At 55.8% G+C, this 16,874-nt stretch overlaps 2 protein-coding genes across 3 annotated transcripts; both read right to left on the bottom strand.

Annotated features, from left to right (window-relative positions):
• Positions 1-2,223: 2,223 nt before the first annotated feature.
• LOC118157513 (microsomal triglyceride transfer protein-like) lies at positions 2,224-12,464 on the bottom strand. Its single transcript, XM_035311880.1, has 18 exons — positions 12,186-12,464; positions 10,712-10,893; positions 10,454-10,597; positions 9,933-10,040; positions 9,673-9,789; positions 8,856-8,995; positions 8,618-8,768; positions 7,993-8,150; positions 7,391-7,556; positions 6,852-6,959; positions 6,520-6,732; positions 6,218-6,432; positions 5,645-5,742; positions 4,832-4,953; positions 4,359-4,586; positions 4,007-4,131; positions 3,568-3,738; positions 2,224-2,696 (listed from the first exon to the last, which is right to left on the bottom strand). Exons 1-18 carry the CDS (start codon positions 12,298-12,300, stop codon positions 2,546-2,548), a joined length of 2,712 nt encoding a protein of 903 aa, XP_035167771.1. The 5' UTR covers positions 12,301-12,464; the 3' UTR covers positions 2,224-2,545.
• A 692-nt stretch (positions 12,465-13,156) lies between these two features.
• LOC118157515 lies at positions 13,157-15,532 on the bottom strand. Of its 2 annotated transcripts, none has more exons than XM_035311884.1 (3): positions 15,130-15,532; positions 14,546-14,709; positions 13,157-13,579 (listed from the first exon to the last, which is right to left on the bottom strand). In XM_035311884.1, the coding sequence occupies exons 1-3, from the start codon at positions 15,527-15,529 to the stop codon at positions 13,385-13,387; spliced, it is 759 nt and encodes a 252-aa protein (XP_035167775.1). In that variant the 5' UTR covers positions 15,530-15,532; the 3' UTR covers positions 13,157-13,384. The 2 variants fall into 2 exon arrangements, with proteins under 2 accessions (XP_035167775.1, XP_035167776.1); XM_035311885.1 differs by having other exon boundaries at positions 14,578-14,709.
• Between the last annotated feature and the right edge of the window lie 1,342 nt (positions 15,533-16,874).

Raw genomic sequence — 16,874 nt, 5'->3', positions numbered from 1 at the left:
GCTCTGGGGGTTTTCAGGAGCAGAAGTGGCCCCCACGTCCCCATCCTGCAGCACTGTTGGGGGCATTTGGGTACACATCTCTAGGGCACCCTAAGTACGGACCCAGACAGCAGGTCCCCGGGGAGCATGGATTTGGGGTGGCTTTAGCCATGTTGTTCTGGCTGGGAGCATCTATGGGAATGCCTCTCTGCCTCTGTGTCCAGAGAAGTCAAGAGTCAAAGAGAAAATACAAAAAATACACTCCATTTATTTCTGTACATAACCAAAGCACTGGTAATTAGTGCCACCCAGAAGAAGCAGACAAGTTTCCTTCCCCAAAAAGCAGGAGGCTGCTATATTAACATCAGGTTCTCAATTTTAACAATCCCAATTTCCCTATTATTCCTAAAAAAAAAAAAAAAAAAAAAAAGCAAGTTTTCTAATACACAAAAGGGCTAAAAATATTTCAAAGGCATCTCCTTATCAGGAAGGAACCAAGAAGTACTGCTGCTCCTTGCAAGCTTCCCTCTCGTGCTGGAGAGGTGTCCAGCATCCGTGCCCGATAACAATCCAAACTGGGAGGAGAATGCAAAACAGAAGAATAATATTTACTTGAAGCTAATTGTGATATTCATAAATTGTCACTGAAAGAGCCCAAATATCAGCAGAAAAGGGAAGCTGCTGTATCTGTTGCTGGAACGCTGCCTTCTGCACGTGGGGCTGGGGCGATCTTATCTCCAGCCCCTGCCTCGGGTAGCAGGGAAGGGGAACTGCTGTTCGGGTGATAAGAGGGGCCAGAGGCTTCCCCATTAATATGTAAACTTTGGATCAAAAAGCAGACGAGAGGCCCTAGGCAGGAGTCATCTCTCTCCATAGATGGGTTTGTACTCCATGTGTGCAAGCAGAATGCCTGCCGGGTGGTGTTGGCTGGCTTCCGTAAGGAGGAGGAAGGGGATGGGGTGGAGGTGTGACCCCAGTGCTTAGCCTCACCGGTTTTGGCTGAATAATGACCGCCCTGAGGGAAGATGACCTGAAGCAGCAGTTTTGTAGTAGTTGGCCAAGCTTTCTGTGGTAGACCCTCAAATCCAGAAAGGACGACTTCAGTTTTGCCCTCTTGATCTCTTTTCATCTGCGTTTGTCTCGTGAGATGGGCTGAACCAGTGAAAATTAATAAATACCCCCAGGATGGAGAACCATCCAAACACCTTGACACCTGCACCCGTGGTTTGAAACCATCTGGTTCTCCAGCTGAGCACTGCTGACTGCAGATCCAGCTCTGTATTGCACCCCTGTTGGAGTAACAATTTATCTGCTTCTGGTGTCTTTGCCCCCATGCTGGGAGTCCTCCTAATCTCAAACCACCTCTCAGGATTTCTTTTCTATATTAAAATCTCGTGCAAGAGTAAGAAGGTCAGTGAGGGCCAGCACCACGAGGGGGATATGCAGAGCTGTGACGATGGTTTAATACCTTGGCACGCCCTTGTTCTTCCCCTTTCCTGCAGCCTTTCCAGGCTCTGCAGTCCCCCATCTCCTCCTGACCTCCCCCAGCAGCTGGTGGCTCTCCCCCACTCGTTCCACGTTTTTCATCTCCATCTTCAATGTGATTCTCCCTGATTAGAGGCGAGGGCTGAGACCGCAGGTCCGTGCTTTTATGGAGGGTCTCTTGCTGTTGGGAAGCCTCCCTTAACTTTGCTTTGGTTTCCCTAAGGTCTGTGGGTCACCTTCCTCTGCCTTGCTCCTTTTTTTTTTTTTTCCTTCTTGTTGCCCCAGGCAGGAATCTGACCCCAGTGAAATCCGAGCTATTCCCCTGCTGGGCTCACCCTTGCTGCCTCGTGTGGCACTGGCCATATCCCTGGCAACAGAGAGCACATTCCCTGCGGGAATAACAGGAAGGCTGGGCTGCCTTCATATGCAAATAAATGCAAACACAGCTGATTACGCTAGAAAGAATTTACAATAAGTGGCAACAGGTTACGCAGCATCTTGTTTTTCTGTGCTGTCTCTCCCTGGAGATTATTCCGGGGTGAATGTCTATGTGGCTGCATTAATACATATATAAAAGAAGCCCCATGCCTCCTCCAGAAATATTTTTTTCCGTGTTCCTGGACTCCTCAGCATCACCAAACTGCGCTAAGGGTGTGTGGGCAATCTGCTGCTGGCCAGCTGTAGATGTGTTCCCTTCTGACTGCCCAATAAATGGGGGGGAACACGGCGTTTTTGGGTATCAGCTTGCAGAACGCTTTCTTAGGCTGTCAGAAACTTTCTTGCAGCAGAAGGCAGAATTTTACAAGGCTCGTTATATCGACCACTCTGGCTTCAAGCAAGCCATGAAGGAGAAGAGCTCAGGATAAGGAAAGTCCAGGGTGGGAAGGTCAGAGCTGGCCCCAAACCAGGGATACCTCTTGATGACCTGCAGCAGTTCCTCTCGGTCTCTTCTGAAGCCCCCATTTCAGCATTTCCCATCATGGCTGTGGTGGAATTGGGCAGGGCACGTTGGGCTCATGGAGAACTGGGGCACGTGGCAGAAGGGGATGCAGTAACCCAGTCCCAAAGTGCTCTGGTTCTCCTACGCCTCCTTCTCCGCTGCCAGCAGGAGGCTGCACGCCCTGGAGTTGTCCAGGTGCAAGGCCAGCTCCCGGCTGGGCACGGCGCCCCGCCTGCCCTTCCGAGAGGTGCTGCTCTGGTTCCCAGCAGATCTGGAGACTGTGAAGATCTCTCTGTTGGAACAAGGGGACAGCAGGAGGTCAGGAGGTGGTGGACCTCATCCTTCCAGAGCACTGTGTTCATCTGCAGGGCTCCGTGCCTCCTGATGGCACGTCCACTCAATTCACCATCACCTTGTAACAGCTTTTTCCTCTCCCTGCCAGTCCTGACCCACTGTGCTCAAAAAATGTACACCCATTAATCCCCTCTTCTCCCCAGGAAGCCCTCCTCTTTATCAAGCCTCTAATGATGTTTATGAAGTAAGCCCGTGGCTGATGGGACCTTCCCTTGCTGCCCACGGTGTGATCCCTTCTTGTTGGGTTGCTCCAACCCAGCCCTGTGCTCGGGGCAGGAGGTTTGCATGGGGCTCTGTGAGACACAGCTCTTGGAAAGGGCCTGGTTTGGGGCTCAGGGAGGAGAAGCAACTGATTAATCCTCTCACCAAACCATTAAAATTGTTTCTGGTCAATCTTCTCTTGAATGTGGTGGCGAAAATGCTCCTTAGAGCATTTTCTTTATATGCATTAATCCTGATATGCATGATGACTGGGACTCGTGTTAGGCAGTCTTTTCTGTCCTCCCAGCCTTTGGCATCTGCTTTGCCAGTGGGATTCCTTCCTCCACCCTCCCGGGTCGTTGCGCACGGTCACGGCTCCTCGCGCTTTGGGCACCTCCAGCAAGGGCTGCCTGAGCCTGGTGTGCTGTGGAGGCACCCGTGAGGAAGAAGCGTTGCAATGTCTGGGTTCAGGGGGTTATCAGCAACAGCAGTGGGCTACGAGTTCCTGCATGAAGCAGATGTGTCACCTCCTGTGCTGGGTGTTGAGGACAGGGACGGCTTGTCCTTGGCGAGGAGCTCTGCCAGTGTTGCTGCTCCATGGGGCTTACCTGTATGGGACCTGCTCCTCTCTCAGCTGCAGGCACATGAGCACCGGGCTGCTGGAAAACCTCAGGAAGGTGTCGAAGTGGATGGAGGACTCCGCCTCCGTCTGGCTTCTCACGGTGGTTTGAAGGAAAGGGGCATCTAGTTCTGCCTGGAAATCGATGGCGAGGCTTCCCCTGCAGGAGGGGAGCACGCAAGTCTGGTCACCGAGCAAAGACCTTGGGCACTGGACAGCTCCTCAGACACCTCAGCTGTAAGTCCAGCCATGGAGCTGAAGATCCTGTGTGTCCACCACCCCCTGTCCGAGGCACGGCTGGACCCAGCAGGAGAAAGGCAGGGGGCTGTGGCGGGGCAGCCCGAGGTGGGGCAGCCCTTGTTTGGGTGCTGAGCCCCCCAGGGATCCTGTACCCCCCCCCCCAGCCAAGCAGCTCCCCACCCACTGACCTGGTGTTGATGCTGGTCCTCAGCTCCTGCTCCCAAATGTTCACGTCCATGTTGGCCGAAATGTCGAGCCCGAGCCCGCCCAGGACTTTGACCACCACTTGGAGGCCGGACTGTAGGGGAATGACCTGGGGGAAGGAGAGGGCAGCTCTTGCTGTGCCCAGGCCCAGCTCCTGGCCATGACCCAGGCCCAGCTCCTGGCCCAAAGACCTGCCTCGGTGCCACCTCGACCCTGCGTGTGTATCCACAGTGAACAAGCCTGACCTGGTGGATTTTAGGTGTGGGATTCACACGGTGCGTCATGGACCTGTCTGGTGGCCAACGGGGACCGAGGCAGGCCACCCCCATCCAGTACCTGGTGATGGTCCATCAGCAGGAGGTTCCCTTTGACCACGCTTGTGGGCTCTCCGCTGCTTAGCAGAACCTTGGCCATTAAGTCTGCGTACCCCTGGAAGAAGACAATCGGCCGCAGCTGAACGTCGAAGAAGACGGCAGACATCCCGGCCTTGAGCTCTGTCTCCTCTTCCCCTTCCAGGACGCTCTCTCCCAGCATAGATTCCATCCCTTGGGCTTCGATAGTGACCTAAAACACAGAAATGGGGACACGTCAGGTGCATGGAGCACAGCTGGAGACTCACTTTTGGGCACCATGATGCTATTTGTCCAGCCCTCCTCCTCTGGGGCAGGCTCCCTTCTCCAGAGCAGGGCTTCCCTTCGGTGACCCTTGCAGCAAGGGGGTGAACTAACAAGCTGCACGCCCTCTGGGGTTTCTGGTACGGGGTGCTCTGGGTGGGGAGGAGAAGCCGAACCCCGCTGCTGCCCTCTCACCTGAGCCGCACGGAGCTGCCTGTGGTGGCTGAGCAGCGAGAAGTCGGAGACGCTCTTTCTCAGGAACCCGCCCTCCAAAAACAGCAGATCCAGCCCAAAAGTGGAGAGCAGGTCCTCGGTGGCTGAAAGACAGAGCTGCCCATGAACACCTGGTGAAGCTAAATTATTCAGAGGGGGGAAGTTTCTCTGCGCCTTCTCCTACCATTCTTGGAATAGCAGGGCAGGGGTTTTCCTGCAGGTGTTGGTTATTTTGCCCCCGCGCATCCCCGACAAGGCTAGGCTGAGATAACTCGAAGGGGGACAGCAATGAGGGCCGAGGGGAGAAGATGTAAGCAGATATTTAGCAAGCACTGATTGCTGTAGCCCCTTTGAAGTTTGGTGATTTTTTTGTCTCGGTACAAGGATTCTCCTCTTTGAAGACCTTATTAAAAATACCGAAAGAACCGAGGAATGGGGCTAAGTATCTTGACTTATCGGGAAGAGCGCAAACTCCCACCTACAGCCTACTCTTGGCTTTGTCTCCAGCTGAAGTTCCTCTGTCAAATGAGCAGGATTTGGGAAAAATATGTGACGGGGCCCAGCCCACCTGCTGCGGAAAGCAGGGTGGTCACAGGGACCTCACAGGAGGGCAAACACATCTCAGGTGGTGGCAAGCAGCCAGCATCCGATGGGAGACGTGCTCAGAAGCCCCAGCCCGAGATTTTGGGGGCATTTCCATAAAGCTGAGGCTTCTGCTGCAACCCGCCTTTCCCCACCAGCCCCTCCGTCAGGCTTTTGAGGGGAGCAGGGGACCGGTGTCCGCCGTGGTGTCACCTGTCAGAGGTCCCAAGAAGGAGGAGGAGGTGCCAGCTTTCGAGAAGTGGTTGTAGTTGTTTATCTGGGGGTCTCCCATGATGTCCTTCATTATCTTCCTAGAAGCGAGAGGGAAACCACGTGTAAGGGCCGGGAAGGAAGGAAAATGAGTGGAAGTGAGGGAGGGCTGTGCAAAGAAAAGGAAATATGAATTTCAGAGCTGTTCCGGTTGCTGATGAGTGTGAGCAAAGAGGGCAATGGGCAGACTGGGGCTGCCCTGGAATTTGCCTCTCCTCTGGTTTATTAGGATAAACCATCCGAATATTTTTGTGCAGCTTCTGCTTAGCTCTGGAAACTGTTAGATCTTGGCTTGTTCCATGCCGATAGGGAGATTAACGCGGTTACAAGCCGTGCGCTGCCCTGCGAGCTGGAGCTCTGCCTTCCAAGGACTCTGCTGCAGCCACGAGCCTGGGTCCTGCGGCCGCTTTGGGGCACCCAGCTTTAAGGGCTCAAAAGCTGAAGCTGGAGCAATGAGGAGGGGAAAAAAGCAGTGTAAACCTAGGGGAAAAAGGCAGCCTCCTGCTCCAAACCCACCTCGCTGGGTGGTGCTCAGCACGCAGGCTGCTCTGGACCTTGCGCAGCAGGAACGTCGCTGTTTCTGTTTCCATCTCCCCCGTGGCCAGCAGGATGTTGATGACATCCATGGGCAAGGGCTGGCTGTCCAGGAGGATTTCTGCAGCGGCCAGGCGGCACGTTTTCTCGTAGCTCTTCCTCTTCTCATGGAAAATCCTCCTCATCGCCCTCTTCACCTGGGAGAGGGCAGTTTGAGAGGTGCCAAGAGTGGTGGGGACCCCCACGGGAAAGGAGCACAGAGCTTTGGTGGCTTCCCGTCATACCTCGCTGGAGATGTGCCGAGCAGGGAATCTCCGCAGGGCAGAGATGGCCGCAGCAGAGATGGCGGTGGGACCTTCCTCTGCGTGCTCCAGGAGGATGGGGATGGTCTCGGGCAGCACCGCGTTCCCCAGGGCCAGCAGGTGGATCACCGCCTCGGGCTCCTCCTTGGCACTCCTCAGCCCTGCGAGGACGGCTTCAACGCCACGCTCCACCTCCTGGTCAGGTTGGGCAAGGGAGCAGAAGCGAAGGAGGATGAGGAGAGGGCCGGGAGGTGTTTTGGGAAGCCCTGGGGGTGTTTGGGGTCTGGGGAAGATGGGGTGTTGCAGGGGCCCACCTGCAGCCCGCGCAGCCGCTGCCGGCACAGCTTGCCCACCAGGGAGCCCAGAGCGACCGCCCCCGTCTCCCGCACCTCGGGGGCCAGCTGCTTCCCATCCAGCTTGTCCTGGGTGTTAGGAAACATGAGAAAAAAGGGAAAAAGAGAAAGGAGGAGTAGGTTTAGCTGTTATCGCAGAGCATTTATCCAAACAGCAGGGAGAAGCTGCCTGCTTTTGAGGAGGCAATGCGTGGCTTAGTTGGATAAAATGCTACCATTTTTCACAGTGGCTGTTAGTTAAGCTTTTATTACTTGACGTAAAGCACCTTCTGCGGGATACTTCTCCCCGAGGAACATCTACTCCTATTGCCAGTGTCCCATTAAAAGCACATAAAGTAATCACACGGGTAGGAAGGTCTATTTCTACAGACTTTAGTGTCTATAGAATGTACCTGTGCATCTACAGATAAATATTTTTTGCCATTCCCTCCTGGCTGAAAGCAGGTGAGGACCCACCCTGGATGCAGGTCCCTCTGAAGGAGAGGAATGTCCCCACTCACCAGCACCAAGCGGAGGAGCTCTTTTGAAGGCCGGGGTGAGAAAGCTGCTGCATAGAGAAACGTCTCCAGCAGGGACTTGGGGTCCTTGCTGAAGTCAAGGAAATCCGAGAGAGCTGCCAAGGATGCCACCGACTGCGCGGCCACCGCTGCCTCCACGACGAAGGGGCTGGAGGGAGAGGCGGGAGGTCATCACTGGTGGTGCTGGAGAAGACACTCATCCCCCTCCCTGTGCTTTATGACTCATCGGAGCTTCAGTTCTTGGGTGAAAAGACCCAAAAGGTTGGTTCTTGCTCCGAACTTCCCCATTTTTAGGGCTCACACTGACCAGGATGGATGCTACGGGCATGTAAACGGAGCGTTTGCTCTGCTCCAATGCCACCTTAGTCAAAAACAAAATAAAAGGGCATGTGGTGTTTGTACAGTGTGGGAATTCAGGGAAACCAGAGCGCTTTTGGACTGCCAGGTCATGGTGGGAAAGCTGCCGTGCTGCTGCGTGGACTGGGTACGGTTACGGAGCAGCACGTCCCTGCGTGCCACGGTCCTACATGCCATTTATCGGCACGGAAATCCCCTTTTGGTGAGGTAGCGAGCAGGAGCCTCACAGCATCTCCTCGGGAGCCCTCTTCAGCAGCTGCAGCACATCTCTCCTCTTGGCGCCGCGCAGCATCTGGAGGAACCTCTGGAACCGCCACGCGGCCGCCGCCTGCGAGAGGTCCCCCTGGGCACTCTGGCCATCAAAGGTCTTCAGGTAGGCGACCAGCTGTAAGGACAGTTGGGGGAATTTCGCCTCTTTCTCTTGGCTCCTGAGTCAAGGGATGATATTTAAACTCGGGTAACGTTTAGGAGGGGAAGCGGCCCACTGGGATGCTGAATTTAGGCCACGCAGCCAGAGGGATGAGCAGATGATCTACTGCATGGTCCCACCTGCAGTGCTGAGGGCTTGTGCTGAAGCCCCAAACCCTCAATTTGAGAGACTGAGGGCATCACCAGTCACTGTGGCTCCTGAATTACCAAATGAAATGCCTGGGGGACTTGAGGAGGCAGAAATTTCTCCTTGCCAGCCTGAGCAGTGGTGGAAGCACGTCCTGCCCTCAGCCCCGGGACGCGTTTAGCCTGGCTGGATGTGCCAGTCGTGCACCCTCACCGCGGTTTAACCCCAAATCCTTCCACCTCCTCCCATCCACCCCAGGCACGTGGAGATTTATTGGGCCGTGTGGTGTCACCGACCGAGGGGCAGTGGGTGCAGCCCCTCCTGAAGGGCAGGCTGGCCGTCCCCAGGGGCTGGTGCTGGCCATCCGTGCCAGCCAGCGCGTCCTCAAGGCTCCTTCTGGCTTCTTCTTCTGGGGCAGGAGATGAGGACACCAGCTCGAGCTGCTGCCTGTTAGGGGAGAAGCAGCCACTGGTGGGTGAGTTGGTCTCACGCCGAGCCCCCCTGTCCAGGCAGGGGGACGGGGACATTGCTCACCTCGAGCTGATTTTGACACCGGTGGTGGACCTCAGGGCTAGGGCCACCAAGTGGCTTTCCTCTGCCAGCACCGACTGGAGCACGCTGTCTTTCACCACGTACTGGCTTCTGCTGGTGGGCTGCCACTGGACTCCAAAAATCTAAAAAAAAAAAAAAAAAAAAAAAAAGGAAAATCCAGAAGGGCCCGATCTCTTCCCAGGGGTGGGAGAAGGCAGCCCCCGGTGAGGGCCGTGGCGTGCGGAGGAGGACTGGTGACACCGTGTGGGCCTTCTCTTTTATTACAGGGTGGTGTCACCGTGCCTCGGCCGCTGGCGATGAAGGCAGCAGGAGGAGGAAGGGATGCTCCTGCCTGGGGATGGCAAATTGGAAGCCTACGCACTCCTGGTTTCTCCTCACAGACATCGCCTCCTGCTCTCGATAAAACCCCGTTTCCTACAAATGTGCCAGGCAGAACTTATTTTCTGGGGTGAGTTTGCTGTAACTCATAGCCAGAAAGCTTTTGTACGAGCGCTCGGCGTGTGGCTGCCGCGTGTCAAGACTCCTGCAAAGCCCGTGGGGGATCTCTGTGGCCATGTTCATGTCTACATTGAATTTAATACAATATATATATAAAACGATTTTAATAGGGGCAGAAATAACTGCATTAAGGCCCACAGAGTTTCATCTCTTCATGCCAGGGGCTAAAAGCTTGTCCCAGGCTGGCACGGAAGGCTGCCTGCTGGACTCAAAGCCCACCTGCGGGAGGATCTGGGGGGACAGCCCTAATATGCTTGACCTAAGCTTAGCTCTGCCATCGCCACGAGAGCCATGGGCTTGCCTTGTTCACAGAGGTGAATCCCACTTTTGGCTTCGTGCAGCTGAGGAGATCTTTTGTCTTTGTGATGGAGTGGTTGGACACGGTGTACGTGACCCGGCAGCTTCCAGAGGCGTCCTCCTGAAACACAGAGAAACCCCGCTTGGCAGAAACCCTTGCGGACGTTCTTCCAAGGGAAGATGATAATTTTGTAGACGTGCCTGGTCCTGAAAATCAGCTGCGGATGGTTTATATTTCTCAGTTGCTGTTCACAGCCCCCCTACCTCAACAGTGGTGCCGGCGTGGGGCTGCAGCTGGAGCAGACTGACGATGCCTCGCTTCAGGTTGGAGATCAGGGCGCCTTCTGCTTCGTCCCCATAGAGGGCTTTGACCTGGCGGGGTAAGATGTGCTGTCAGGCTGTGGGGACGGCTCCCGGGGCCCCCGGAGAAAGGCATCTCCCTTGCAACCGAAGCAATGCCCTGGAGGTTTCACTATCGCCTCCCTCAGCTGGCTCTGTGGAGGTGTGCCTGCATGTTTTAATCTTTTTTTAAAAAATAATCCTCTAAGGAGGAGAAGGTCAGAAAGGAGCTCACATCCCACCGTTGGGACTAAAGCCCAGATAAAACCCTTCTGGAGGACGGGGATAAACCCAGGGGGATGCTGCACCGCGGTAGACCGTGTGCTCCTGTATGTGCCACCGCTCTCCTCCTCGTGCTCCGACGTGGAAGCAGAGCCAGGGCAGGTGCTCGGATGAGCTTCATAGCCAGGAAAACTTTGGATCCCTGCAGGAGGGTTCCAGCTGACCTTGCCGCTGCTCCAGGAGATGAAAATCGGCTGCTGGAGCTCTGCCTGTGCCTCCGGGCTCAGCACGATCTCCGCGGGGGGACCTCCAGCACCAGCCTGCCCCTTCGCCTCTTCTGGCTGCTGTCGGGCTTTCAGGTCCTGGATCTACGACAGCAGAGAGCAACGATGTCTGCTGGAAAGCTGCCGTGCATCTTCAGGGCATGCTGGCAAGGGAAAGGGATGCAGGAAATGCAGCATCGCCCCTTGCAGGAGACGTACCTGTACCCGGAGCAGCTCCTCCCCGCCTGGGTCCCTCCAGAGCCGGCGCACCCCGAGCAGCGCCTCCGCCTGCAGCCAGCCTCCCCCGGGGGACGGCTCGGCCACGGGGTCCAGCCGCACGGCCAGGGCGTAGCGGTACTGGTGCTGCCTGCCCGGCGGGAAGGAGAGCGCCTGCGGGTCCCCTGGGGACGGGTTGCAAACGTTGAGGGGTGGTGGTCATGGCTCCCTCCGCTCCCCGAGTGCCACAGGACCTGGACTCCAGGGATGCTCGAGAACTGCACTGGGTGCTCTTTGAAGCCTGCGTCTCGTAGCCCAAATCCCAAATTTCCTGTGTCTACACGGAGAGCTGCTCACGGCACACCTCGCTACACCTGAGCTCCCCGTTCTACTTTTTCAATTTCCATAGTATTGCGCGTTAAGGGGAAGTTTGGATATTCCAGGAGTACCTAAATATCCAATTTGGAGATATACAATATTTGGATATTCCTGGTTGCATTTCCACTCTTGCCTTGGAAATCATGGCTGGAGAAGGGGCCCTGCCTGGGGACTTCAGCACTCTTGGAAAATCCCGTGCAAACTCTTTAATCCCGAAGCAAACTTTTCTGAGTGTGCCCACAGATAGGGGAGAGGTTTTGAAGGTCTTTTCAGCTCTGTGCATTAATTAATGCAAAGTCAGTTAACTTGGGGACAACACTGGTAATTTTTTTTTTTTGCTAGGAGAGAAGAGAGACTGTGCTCTTCATATCCTATGTTTTCCCTTTTTCCCCTCCTGAGCAGATCAGGAGCTGTATCAGAACCTCCGACACTTAATTAAATCACTGACCTTGCAATAGGGCAAAACGAAGCTGCTGGGGGCAGCTTTGGATCCAAACTCCCCTTTGCTTTTATCTGACTTGTTCAGAATTAGCTGGAGTTGCTTCTCTCGTTCCTGTGCACGTAGGATTTGGGGCAGGGGTGCCTTTGCCACGACAGACATTTGGTCTAATCTCTTTTTCTAAAGCCACTTAAAATCCTCCTGCAAGTCTGATGTGCTTGCTGAGCGCCTGAAATGTCTGATGGTTTTGCTACTTTTGTTATCGTGACAAACTGGGTTTTAAAATCCCTCTGAAAAATTAGCACAGTCTCAGGGGAGGGAAAAATCCCCAGTTTGAGCAGGAATCGATGGAAATCCAGCTAACTTCCCAGGCCTGCCCTCCACCAGCCCAAAGAGTTCCTGTCTTTGCGTGCTGTGCGCAGGTGGAAAAGCCCCAGCGCTCGGCTGTTCCTCGCCCCCCAGGAGGACTTCCCTGCTCCCCCGCATTCCCCAAAGCCATGAGATGCTCGGTGGCAGCTGCCATGGCAGTACCTCTTCCCTCCCCATTTAGGGGCTTGTGCAGGGCTCCGTGCAGAGCAGTGAGCCCCGGGGTGCTCTTTGTGTGCTGGGACGAGCATCTGTCCTGCTTCCCGGGACAGCCTCGGCCCCAAAGCCTCTTACCTTTCACCGTGCTCAGGAAGGAGCAGCAAAGCAGGGAGATGGAGCCCCAAAACGCCTGCGGAGCCATGGTGGGCTCTGGGAGCTGGGGAAGGAAGGGCTGGGAGGGGGGCCGCATGCACCAGCGGCTGCGCTTTGCAGCCGTCGATGGCGGGACCTGACCTTCTCCTCGTCCCGGCGCTCCACTCCCAAGGAAAAGCAAATAATTAAACCTTTGCACCAACCCCCAGTAGCCACGGAGGGTTTGGAAATCAGCTGGGCTTTGCCAAAGAGCGGTGACAGCGGGGGGAAAGCTGCAGGAAGCGTTTTGGGGTAGAGAGAAGGCGGCGGCGTGGCGAATTTGCCCCGGTGCGGGAGGCGGATGCTCGCTGCCCCATCCTTACCAAACCTTCCCTTCCCTCCTCCAGAAGAGTTGCTTTTGAAATGAAAGATCCGGGGGATTAGGGAGGGAAAGCAGCATTTTCCCTCTCCATTGAAGTTAGGGACTGGGGTTTGCAGGCTCATGTTACTTAAAGGGCCAGGCTGGAGGGGCCAGGCCAAAAAGCAGCAGGGGAAGGGGTTTGGGAAGCTGATGCTTCGCTGGCTGTGCCCTGCCAGCCGTGCAAAGTTTAGCATGCGTGAGCTTTTGGGTTGCACCATTTAAGTGGCTCCTAAAGCCTGTGATTGCAAAGGGCCACAGCTGTGTTTGCTGGGATGCAGAGTGAATGGGCAGCTTGCTTCCCACTCAATTCCGAATCAGCCAGCTTTTGTACAGCCCCCAAATTGCTGATATTTTGCCCCAGACCCATCTGTGGACATCACGCTCTTGGAAAGATGCCTTAGGAAACTGGTAAATCTATGCACCTAAACCCAGTGCTGCTGAAGTTTTGGGTGCTCCTCCAGCCCCTCACGAACCCCCCAGGAGAAATACAACCTCCCATTTCCATCTGGGCACAACCTCCCAGTGCAAATCCTCTCCTAAGGAGTTAAATCAGTGTGCTCACGGATACCTGCCTGCTTGCCACAGAAGCTGGACGTTGGCCTGAAACCTAGAGCTGAGGTAGCTGTGCCAAATGTTGGGCCAAAATAAGTAGGAAAACAACCAACTGGTGAAGCACTGAGCACTCGTGGTCTCCTTGAAGTGAACGGTTGCTTTACACGAGGGGAAATTCAACACCCGAAAATATTGACCGGTGTATTTTACACAAAACCTTGTTTTGATCTCACTCCGAGTTCCCTCGGAGATTATCTGCGGGCAGCGCCACAGACACAAACAGGACACCAAGCCCCCTGCCCTGCTCTCCAGCCCTCGTGCTCCAGGTTGTCCTCACCCCTCTGGCCAGCCACGCGGGGCTCGCCACCGGGGAGCCAGCCTGCAGGTCCCGGCGCTGATGGTCCTGGCGCAGCAGCTCCACGACCTGTTGGCAGCAGAACGGGGCGCAGGCGGTCAGGACAACCAGGTCATCGTGCCCCGAGCTGCACGGGGGACAAGTGGCAGGGCAGAGGGGCACGCGGGCACCTTGTCTGCCAAGCTGTGACATCGGGGTGGACTTTGGCAGGGGTGGGCGTCGTGCCCAGAGGCAGGATGAAAGCAGGCGATGGATGTGATGGCATCGAGGCACGTTTGCTGCAAGCCTCATCCCGCCCAGGGTGGCTCTGGACACACCAGGCTCTCCATGAGCATCTCCCCAAGGGAACGGTTTTTTTTTTTCTGGTGCAGATTTTCACCAGAAATGTGTAAGGGAAGTAGTGAGACCCAAACTCTCCTAACCCAGAGCGCTGCTGGGGAAGTCCTGCTGTGCCTCAGGGGCTTGCCAGGACAGATGCTGGCTAGCTGGGGAATTTCCAGCTCTGCTTCCAGTATCACATCACCCATGGGCAGATGGGGGGGGGGTGGAAGGCAAAGCTCCCCAGGTAGTGGCCCGCAGGGGCTTTGAATCCCATTCCGGGTCACTCATCCTTTCTGCCAGGGACCAGAGGTTTGCGAGAGCAGGTCGAGGAGTGGGAGGTGGCTGTGTCAAACCAGTTCTTCCTTTGGCTCAGGTCCCTGCATTTTCCTTGTTGGGAGCCAGAGACGGCGAGTTCGTGCAGGATGAGGGGATGTGTGGGCAGGTTTGGGGTGGGGAAGCTGGAAGCGTGGGAGCAGGATTGTTCCTGCTGCACCTTTCACCCCAAGCGAGGTGCTCTTGTAAGCTTCCCTTTTCCCCCAGGGAAGTCCCAACCACCCCAAAGCCCAGGACTTGTAAAAGTGATGGAGCAGCCTCAGACTGAACGCATTCATCTGCGGAAATGGAAAACCTGAGGATGTGTGAGGAGTTCCCAGGTAACTGGTGGCACTGAAAAATCCCCCAAAGCCCCAAGCAGGGAAGTTTTTCACCACCCACCTTTGCATGCTGTCCCATGGGAGCGCACCGACCTGCATCCAGCCAGGGGATCGCCTTGTTGGGGGGGTCCCCGATGGGTGTCCACTGTCCTGCCCCCCCCAGGGTGGTGGTTAGGAGCTGGACCTCCATCCAGGAGCGGGACGAGAGAGGACTTGGTGCTGAGCCTGCAGGGAGAGGGGAAGAGCCATCAGGGGAAGGGGTTGGCATCAGTCCCGGTGTTTTCCCTTATTCTTGGAACATCTCTGCTTCTGCGTCTCCATCCAGCTCGGACAAAGTGCGGTCTGGAGGAGTTAAGCTGCCACCTCTGTATTTTTTATTTTTATTTTTTAAATGAGAAGCGAGATAAAGGATGTCTTTCACCAGGAGAGGTGTTCAGCTGGGAACGCTGCAACGCATCGGGTGGGATCTGGGAGGGAAACAAGCAGAGGAATAGGATGGACATGTGATTATCACCCTCGATGCTCTGAGGATTTGCTGTGCCAAACCTCCCTCTAGAAAAATCAGTGCAGATGCCATTCCCTTCCCATATCACACCCCCACCACCCCAGCAAAGCTCCCCACTCCTCCGTCCTGCGCACCCCTACCTTGGATATGGATTTTCCTGGTAAAAGTGGAAAGGAGAAGGAGCGGTGGCTGAGCCCGCCGGGGTGACAGCTTCTCCTCCAGGGGGTCTGGTGGCCCCGTGGTGCACCACCGAGCTCGCACGGTGATGCCTGCTGCCTCCTCTTTATGGGCCCTGGCGGCGTCGCTGTGGGAGCAAGCGGCGGCCGATGCGGGCCAGATGCCAAGAGGCAAGTCACCGCCGAGCCCGGCCAAGGTGCTGAGGGGCAGAAAATGGAAATGCAGGGAAAAACCCTGGGAAACTTGTGCCTGAAGCTTTCCATGTGGCTGGCCGTGGCCAAACATGTCCCCTCGGTATCTGCTCTCACTTGAGTGGGTCTCTGGAAAACGGGGACCCCGGTGGTGATTGCAGCGCCTAGCCATGCTGCCTGTGGGGCAGATGCTGCCCGTAGCTCCCCCATCCCCTCCTAGACTCCACGGGTGAAAAGAGGGATGGTGCTGCAGCTCCACCTGGTCAGGGTGTCCTGGGGAATGGGGCCACCGCCAGCTCTCCCCATGGGGCTGACAAAACCCAGGGGGTACCACTCTTTGGTGCTCGTGTTTACGGATGTCGGGACTGGGGGAAATGTCTGTTTGTTTGACTTGATTGGGTGCTTCCCAAGCACTTTTCAACTTCTTGTAAACCCAGGCAGACTCTTGCCCTGCTAAAAGACATGATTTACCACAACGGGGGGGGGGGCTTTGCAGTCACTCCTGGGGCCAGGTGTCCCTGGGGTAAAGCTGAGGGCACTACTGGGCCCTAACAGCCCCGAGCAGCCTCACCTGGGGCCTCCACCACCCCCGTGCCCCCCTGGAGAATATTTAAGCCCAGTCTCCAGCTGGGCTGGGTTTCTCAGTCTGTGAAGAAGCTTTGTCTGTGTCCCCTTTCTGCCCTATCTCTGCTGCTCCTGGATGGGAACAGGCTTGGTTTGTGACCTCTGGGGCAATGGGTCCCTCAGGAAGCCGTGGTTGTTCCCAAAGCATCCATCTTCTCCTTGCTGCACGTCTCTGAGGTAGGTGGGACGTGCCCTGGGGCTTTCTGTGGGAGATGGCTTTGTGCTGGGCGGCCTGGGGTTTGTCCCTGCCCCTGGGGTTCCCCACACAAATGGGGTCAGCTCCAAGGAGCAGAACTCGGCGGGTGTGGTGTTTCTGTAGGACAAATGGCTTGGGAGAAGCTGCAATTCCTGCAAACGCAGCTTGTTCTGCGAGCCAGTCTCTGAGTGGTGCCAGTGTTGCCTGTTTAAAAAGCAAACAATAACCAAAGAGGTGAAAATACTTGGGCAGCAGCAGTAAGAGCTGGGCTCTGAGAGCTTTGGAGCTGTTTTTGTACAGCTCTGGCCTTGAAGCAGACCTTTTTGAGATGGTTCACCTAAGCTGAGCCTGATAAAGGGGATTCTCCTTTCCCAGCCTACTTTTAGGCAATTGTTTTGTAGGGAAAGCCCAGAATGAGCTATCTGGGCCAGGAGAGCAGTCTGTGGCAGCGATGCCTCCCTTAAGAGGCACATAAGAGTGTCTGCCTCTCTGTCGAGAGGCTCCCCAAAATTCCCCCATTGGCAAATTCATGCCTTATTGCGTTAGGGTTGCTAGGCTGCACTGCTCAGGGCAGCAGCAACGCCTGCCTCCCTCCCTTTTTTCCCCTTGTTCCGTCACCCCCCACCCAAAGGGGGCTGTGGAGCAATGTCAGGGCTCATTCGGCATTGCCCACCACAGCTCTGTCGCGGGGGGCTCA

This window comes from Oxyura jamaicensis (genome assembly GCF_011077185.1).
Source record: "Oxyura jamaicensis isolate SHBP4307 breed ruddy duck chromosome 6 unlocalized genomic scaffold, BPBGC_Ojam_1.0 oxy6_random_OJ106626, whole genome shotgun sequence".
Lineage (NCBI taxonomy): Eukaryota > Metazoa > Chordata > Aves > Anseriformes > Anatidae > Oxyura > Oxyura jamaicensis.
This window is presented reverse-complemented; position numbering and strand designations above follow the sequence as displayed.

Excerpts from the sequence above, each read along its gene's own strand:
- LOC118157513 (XM_035311880.1), bottom strand. The coding sequence starts at position 12,300 with ATGCGGCCCCCCTCCCAGCCCTTCCTTCCCCAGCTCCCAGAGCCCACC. Across the intron at positions 7,557-7,992 it reads AGGGCTCCCGAGGAGATGCT|CCCCTTCGTCGTGGAGGCAG; the intron begins GTGAGGCTCCTG and ends CTCTCCCTCCAG. Across the intron at positions 4,954-5,644 it reads CTTCTTGGGACCTCTGACAG|CCACCGAGGACCTGCTCTCC; the intron begins GTGACACCACGG and ends TCTGTCTTTCAG.
- LOC118157515 (XM_035311884.1), bottom strand. The coding sequence starts at position 15,529 with ATGGCTAGGCGCTGCAATCACCACCGGGGTCCCCGTTTTCCAGAGACC. Across the intron at positions 14,710-15,129 it reads CAGGAAAATCCATATCCAAG|GCTCAGCACCAAGTCCTCTC; the intron begins GTAGGGGTGCGC and ends CTCTCCCTGCAG. Across the intron at positions 13,580-14,545 it reads CCATGGGACAGCATGCAAAG|GTCGTGGAGCTGCTGCGCCA; the intron begins GTGGGTGGTGAA and ends TGCTGCCAACAG.